This window comes from Anneissia japonica, unplaced genomic scaffold, assembly GCF_011630105.1.
Source record: "Anneissia japonica isolate Jap-2015-1 unplaced genomic scaffold, ASM1163010v1 scaffold1128_len1000024_cov185, whole genome shotgun sequence".
Taxonomy (NCBI): Eukaryota; Metazoa; Echinodermata; class Crinoidea; order Comatulida; family Comatulidae; genus Anneissia; species Anneissia japonica.
The window spans coordinates 196,350-204,684 of NW_022705247.1; the positions used below are offsets into that span (position 1 = coordinate 196,350).

The following is an 8,335-nucleotide window of genomic DNA, read 5'->3' on the forward strand; positions in this document are numbered from 1 at the left end:
TTTGCTGTTATTATTGTTGTTATTATTATTTATTATTATTATTATTATTATTATTATTTTTATTGGTTTTAACTGGTGGTCATGTCTTAAAGTTTGTTTGACAAACTTATTGTGACCTCCGACTGCACACTTCTTTTTTTTTCTCTCTCTGCTTTTGTTTATTAAATGTAATTTAATTTATCGTTTATATGTGTGTGGGTAATACAATAAAAACAAACAAACATTTGAAATATAAAAAATGTAATAAATTTAGGGAAAATGCCGAAAAGTCTGAAATTTTTAAGAAAGTTTACATCTGCATCTGCTTTTTCCACCTTCTTGCTGTGTTTCTCAGTCTCAAGTCTTGCTTTGTGACTACACTGGTTATAAAGTCATGTATAATACAGCTAAACGTCCAAACAGAAAGTAATATGAAACTTAAAAGACGAATTTATGTTCAACAAAAATACTTTTAATAGAATCAGACATGTTTCTTCGTATTCACTACAGTATGACATCTTCAGTGTAAAAAAAAAAACCTAATACAGATATCCTGAGGTTTTATATACCTTTGCTTATAGCCTATGCACATTAGTTAATTAATTCTAAATAGGTATTTAAATACATAGTAGTTTCATAACCAATTAATAAAACGTGTATTTTTTATTTGTTGATGGAGATGGGTAAGGTGAGTCAAAATTTCAATCATGAACAAATATTCATTGGATTTGATGTTTTAATGTAATGTCCTACCTATTTTCATTTAAAACTTTATAGATTCAGGATCACTGCAATATGACAACATGGCCCTCGGATTGCGGAATTGAGAACACCTCATAGAATACAAACTTTAAAATGATACGCACGACTGAAATGAGAACAACAATAATGCTCTACGATAATTACTTAACACTACTAATACTGAATTACTGCTGTACTACTTTAATAATACTTTGACCGAAATACATACACCAACAATACCGGTTGTAATTAAGGTAGCTGGCGCCTATTAGTGTTACTTCCATTAGCTGTATTCTTATGAAGACGTATGGCGGTTGGTCATTGACAAATATATAGAAACTATCAGTTGTTCATTTTGAACTACTGATGGTAACTGGGAAAAGTAACTAGCATGCTACCAGTATGTTATACATTACAACTCATGGCCGGCGGAACCAGGGGGACCGGAGGGGCCCGCCCCTTCCCCCCAATTGATTTTTGTATGATCGGAAAGAAATTCCCCTTTCCCCCACTTTGAAAAACGTTTCGTCAGCCCTGTAACTTGATATGAAACAATTTCCCTAAATTAAGGAATGTTGGTATTATGGTTCAGTATAGTTTGATGAATAAAAAATTTATAGCCAGGTTCATGAAATGGGTTGTTGCACCCCTTTTCCTCCAGTATTTAAATATTCAAAATCTGTATCTCATTAACCATCAACATCAGGTGTGCGCTTTTTTTTCCTGTTCGTTTTCGCAGTTTGATTAAATTGATTAAAATTTATGCCATGCTTGGCCGCTGCCACATTTTATTATCAGAAAGACTGTTTATTTTTTTATTTATATTTTCTTTGTTTTTTCAGGATGATTTGTGGTCCATAGGTACCTTCCTCTTCTTGATGAATTAAATTATAGGTTTTAAAATATTGAAATTAACAACAGCCTACTGTATATACAGTAGGTTGATGCTTTCTACTAGAAGTGATAATAATGTATGAATATTCATATAGATATTGAGATATTCTTAACCAACAACAGTTCTTTTCAGAAATATCTACATGGTGTACCGCAAGCATTAATACATATTATTACTTCGCCGTGCAAACCTTCAAACATTATTATTGCTGCCAATAAATACAACATTAGTGACCATATGAGATCGATAATGTAATGCATTAGCCAGTTTATCTATTTTTCTACAAACAAAATTATGGGCAGGTAGACAAAAAATCAACCTGTATTAAATCTTTAGCAGAGAAAAAAACAAAATTACACTATAATGAGTATACTAAACAATAGTGTATTGTGATTGTACAATAATACAATATTGTGTTATATTGTTATAGTATCAGTTGGCCTCTCTCTTAATATTGACAAATAAAATTATATGCCAATAAATTAAGAACATCAATAAACTGTGTCAGTTGGGACAATTTTTACTACTGTGACTAACAACAAAGGAAAAACTTTTACTGATAATAGTATCGCTAAATATTAGTTTTATGAATATTTTGATATATAATGGATTGTTTCATTTTAATGAATAAATAATATAGGCTAATAAATTAAAAATATTTAAGCTTGTATAAGTTGGCAATTTTCACAGTTGAAAAAGAACATATAGCTAAAGCATACTATTAATCTTCTACCTCTATTATATTGTACTTTGTATACACATTGTTTTGGAATTATAAATATAAATATTATAATATAAATATTATAATATAAATATTATAATATAAATAAAATAGGGTGTGGTTCTTATATGCGCAACAAATACAAATTTTTGATTTTTAAATAATGTTCGTCTTACGTACAGATGTTTTGTAACACGCAAATTTACTGAAATGAAGCTGCTGTGTTAGTATGAATGAACGCAATCAGTGATGAACATCTTACACGCCTGACATTCAAAAATTGTCAAAAAATCTTCTCGAATTCAGGGGTCATCTTAATACATGGATCACTTTTATACGCAAGTTTATACGGTAATTTATCTAAAATTCAGAAGAAAAATAATGATCTCCAAAGAATAAACAAAATTATTACATTATTGTTATATATTTATCTTTTTAATAAACATTATTATTTATTTTGTCCAACACATTCTAGCATGATGACTTATGTTGATATCTGAAATATATCTTCGAATACTATTCTTATTAATACTTATTAATTATTATTACTTCTAATTTTTATTATCACTGATAATGAAAGCTTTGTTATTTTTTTATAATAATATCTATTCTTATCCATTTTATTTTATTTTAGTATATGTTATTATATTTATTTATTTCAATTTATAATTTATTAATATATTATAATTATTTTCTTTTTATTTATTGTTTATTATATTTCACATATACATTTCTCGTCACTGTACCACTTTGAAAATATAGTATGGTACTGTATAAAGAATGATAAAATAAATAAATTATATGATGTACATTGTTTCTATACTGTTGACCATTTCAATTGCAGATATTCTGTTAATTGGTATTTCAAATATGCTTCTGGAAGATTCCATTATATTATAGGTGGTTAACATAAATGTTGGAAAATTATATATTCAATATTTAAAGTCAACTAGTGTGGAGTTATAGCCTGGTAAAGGTTGCCTTCCTACCCCAGTGTCCTTGCTTCAAATTCTTTCAAAACCATTTCCCTCCACCTCCCCCCCCCAAAAAAAAATGCCATTTACTAGATAATTTTTAGTTTTCACCAGATAATTTTTAGTTTTCAACAGGTCTTCCTTTGGGTGTTGCTCTTCTTCTTTTTTAATAGCAGATTAATTTTAATATTCAACTCAATTTCATTGCAAATCAAATAACGTAATATAGTAGAATTCAAATGCATGGAATGAAAAGGAATGGGACAACCACAAACAAGCAAATAAAGCTTTCAAGCTATGGTGCCCTTTTGAGAAGAAAAATAAAGTAAAAAAAATATAATTATATACATTAATCAATGAAATTAATTAGTCGAATAATTTTCTAATCATTTAAGCAACTGATTAATCAATTATTCAATAAATAAATAAAGAATAATAATGTTAATACATGAAAATCAATGTCATGGTAAATATATAATGATAAATTAGTGAATAAATAATTTATAATAGATAAAACAATAACAATACTAACATTTTTAAAAACATATTTGATTATTTTGTTAATATGGATACATGAAGATTAAAATTCTTTTTAAGTAAATCATTTAAAACAAAAACAGCTAATTTTTTTAAATGATATTTATATATTAAAACATACATACAAATTATACATACATGCACTAATAATATATAAAAGGGGTCGATCAAAACAAATCATAATAAAGATTCGTTGACAGGATTTGTTGCTCCAACAAGTGAGGAGAATACTAGTATAAAGAATTCCCCATTAGTTTCTCCCTTAGCTATAGCCTTGTCACCATCTGTGTTTGTGCCTCTACCATGTGAAAACATTATCAGGATGCTATTTGCATCTTTGTTGTTATTACCTTTGGAAATGTAATCAATAATAATTACGTTTACATCAGCAACATCATTATACATGAGTTAGTGCCAGTAACAATGTTTCATAAATGAGGTTTAATTTACTTGGGAGTTGCGTTGATGACATTCACTCTATATTTATTAATGCTAATGAACAAAAATGGTTATCTAAAAGAGTCTGATACTGTAAAGTAGAAATTATGCAACAGAACATAGTTGTTTTGAGCAATTATGTTACTTCAAAATACTGGTTCTTGCATTCAAGTCGCTGTCTGACTTACTGTATGCCCTAAATATATCTCTGACATTTTACATGTAGGTAAAAAGCAAATTCATACCAGATGGGCTTTTTTGAACGTAAATTTTCATATATATTCAACAAACGTATTGGCAACAAATCTTATCGGTGTGAGGTGCCATTCACCTGGAAAATCTTCCAGTGCACATTCAATCTTCACCACTTCTAGCTGTCTTTAGGTCTAACTTAAAGACTCACCTCTTTAATTAATATTCTTCATTCTTTATTCCTTAGTATTTTATTGATTATTGCATTATTTATTTATGATTCCGTACTTGCCACTGCTTCTTTCGATTTGTTTACTTGTTCTGTGCTTGGGTTGGGCATTGATCATAACTGCCTGTGGGCTTTGAAGTGCTTGAACATGTGGGTCGCAGCGCTTCGTATCTGTCAAGAAAGGCACTTTATAAATGACCAGATTGGATTGGAAAATTCTTGAGTGAGAAATAATAGTAATATGTAATTATAATAATAATAATATTATTATATATTATATATTAACAGCACATAGATTAGTTCTGAAAAGAACTGTTGTTGGTTGAGAAAGTCTTGACGTTTTGTTTTATAATAATAATATTATTTAATTGTTTGTAATGTGCCTGTTTCTATAAAAAAAAATGTGGGCACAAGCAATTGTTCAGTTAGTATGGTTTGTGACTTGGGTGTTGTATTGTCCCTCCCGCATGTTGCAGAGACAGTATATATTGTTAGGACCTTAGTGGAGTGAGGTTTCTACCCCATGTTTAGTTTGATTGACAGGCTGACTTTGTTTTGATCCATGTGCATTGAAAGTTGAGGAGTTTTAAATCATTCAATCAATAAACTTCATTTCGGAAACAATTCTATTGATAACAAAATACACTGTACAACCCAAAAAAGAGCTCTGTGTGCCAAGTTCTAGTTGTCAAATAAAACTTGTTTTTAAAAGTATTATAATATTTTTTTCTGTACAACAATTATCAAATATGACCAGGGAAAGCTTTGTATCTGCAAGGAAAGGCGCTATAATAATGAGTAAATTGTAGATAAATAAGTAAATGGCGGGCAGGCAATTGAGCAAGTTGGCGACGGGTGGATGGGCGGACAGGCAGAATCTGTATTTTTTCAGATTTTACCTCAGTATATGTTTTAAGTTAGGCCCTATAAAATATATTATTAGTTTATATCACCCTAAAAAAGTGATGAGGGGAGGGAGGCTTTTTCTTTTCTTTTTTTTTTGGCTGAAGATATAAATCACCCTTGGGTTGTTTGCTGGTGCATTGATATATTCAAAGTAAAACATTATTGAGATAATACAAACAAAATCTACTATTTAATAAAAAAAAAATGAAAAAAAAAAAAATTGAAAATATATATTTTTGTCAGTACCATAGAATACATGCTTTCGAGGGTGATAAACTAATATTTTTTTTATTGGGGTTACCTTAATTGCTACTTTTGTACTTAATTTATTTTGTTTTTCCTACAGATATATGAAGATTCAGTCAAGAATAATGAATTGAAGGAAGTGTATGTGGATGGAAATGAATTAGTAGCAAAAGTAGCAACAAATTGGGTTTCTTTACTAGAAAAAAAGAAGACCGCAGTTAAGGTAGAGTATATTATTATGATTATTTATTTATTTTTAAAAATTTCATTCATGAGGGATTACTCGGGCCTTTTAGAATATACATGATCAGGCACTAGGGGCCATTGAAAATTTAAAGTATGACAAAATGTTGTGGTATCATAGGTGCAAAGCTCAATTAAAAAGGCATAGTTAAATAGAGAAATTTGAAATGCGCGAGTGACTACACTAGTTGGCTGGTGGTGTGGGCATCAGGGTGCTACGACGATCTGACCAATTAAAACAACTTGTAATCTTGTAATTTAATGATGATAGTGGCGATAACTAAGGATGATGTGATAATAGTGATGATTATGGTAATAATTTAAAATGATAATGATAATTGATAACGATGATGATGATAATGGTGATAATTAAAGATCAGGATAATAAATGGGGATAATTTATGATGTTGATAACAATGATGATGATGATGATGATAATGAGAATAATGATAAGGATTATATGATAATGATGAGGGGGATAAGTATCTAATTACAAAATGATAATTCATTTTGCAATAAATATAGTACAGGCTAACTTGATGAAAATCGTATACTGTCCAGACTATCAAATATATCATGCCTAAATATGGTATGATAACATCATGTCAAGACCATATATAGGCACTTCATGACTATATATGGGCATACAACAGTTTTTTTGTTAAATTTTCTTTCATGAAGCCAGTACAGAACATGTTTTTAATCAGAGAAAATTAAAGTTCTATTCACGCTATCAAATTTTATGTGATAAATAAATGTAATATAGGCTTATCTTTAGGTGTAATGTGACATTGTCATTCCCATATATGGCCACATCACACCAATTTGTCACATAAACTTTGATAGTGTAGGCAGACAATAAATAGATGTGGAGATCCTTTGATGATAAAAGCATCTGTGTGTTAGTATCATGTGATCATCAATTACCTTGTGTCGGAAATTAACAGATTGACATTGTAGGGGTCGTTGAAGCGAGTTATTACAATTCGTTGTGCACTCAGCTTATTAGGCCTAGATTGACTGAGATGTGCAGTGGTCATGAATGATTTCAATTTTGACCTGATGATACTCTAGCTGAAGTCAATATCAATGACAGATTACATTGAAAAAAAAATACATACCATTTTGGTGTGTGTTGTGAATGGCTAGCTCTTAAGCCTTGAAATAGACTATGAAATTTTATTTGACAAAAACTTGTGACGTGCCTAAATATGGCCATGATGATGACATCACATCACATCATGACCATATATAGGCACATCATGACTATATATGGGCATATAACAGTTTTTTTTGTCAATGAAAATTTTATAATTTGGAGAGCTTTAGATGTAATAACAAAAACCTTTTTATTTATTTTTTTTTTTCTTTTCAGAAAATCGTTGAATTCTTAGAAAATTCATCTTTAACAACTCCATACTCTGCGGTAAATGGTTTTTTATGTTCTTTGCTTTTAAGGAATAAATTACAACTATCAGGAGTGATACACATGTTGTTATTGTTGATGATGATCAGGGTAGTAGATGGGGAGATTCATGGTTGTGGTATGTGATAGGCATGCTGGTTAGAGGAGAGAATAGAGATAGAGTATGTGATAGTTGAGTAGAGTGAGGTAGGATCATTGTTGGCTCCAAAAATTAGTCAACAATAGGGGTGGTACAACAAGTCCAACAGGGAGTCTGAACTAAATAGGCCACCTAGGGACTTGGTAAAATCCCTGGTCGGGTTCATCAGGGGGTGATTTTATGGTTTAGGGTGGTCCAGAATTATGCTTTTAGACCATAATATTAGGATTTAACAATGAAAATTATATTGTTGGGATTGGTAAATTAATATTTCTAGTCTGATAATCTTGTTTTCGTGTTTGACCATGAAGAGGTCCATGCATTTCCAATGGGGGGTATTTTTCCCAGATACCTGCTAGCACTGCCTCAGGGTTAGATGTAGAGATAGATAATAGTAACGAGGAAAGAAAAATGTAAATATGAAATATGGTAATTTTTAATTTTTTGGGACAGAAGATGGTATGGCCCAATAAGATATTTAGTTTATCACCCTAGCGCTCATGTCTTCTATGGTATTACAAAAAAATATTTTTGAAGAAAACATTTTCTTTAAAAAAAAATTATATATAGGAGCTTAGAAGTATCCATAGGGGGAAACTAAAACAATGAAGAGGGTTAAAAACAGTACCTTAAGGCGAAAGTAGTGTCGCTAAGGGGAAACTAAAGCGA

The 8,335-nt window shown here is 30.1% G+C and overlaps 1 protein-coding gene across 1 annotated transcript in view; it reads left to right on the forward strand.

Moving 5' to 3' along the window:
• Window positions 1-8,335, forward strand: part of LOC117105438 (voltage-dependent calcium channel subunit alpha-2/delta-1-like) — a gene marked incomplete at its 3' end in the record, with an annotated part of 93,539 nt that overhangs the window by 21,780 nt on the left and 63,424 nt on the right. Inside the window, 2 exon segments of the mRNA XM_033246569.1 lie at window positions 5,959-6,081; window positions 7,477-7,527. Of these exon segments, the coding sequence (XP_033102460.1) occupies window positions 5,959-6,081; window positions 7,477-7,527 (174 nt within the window).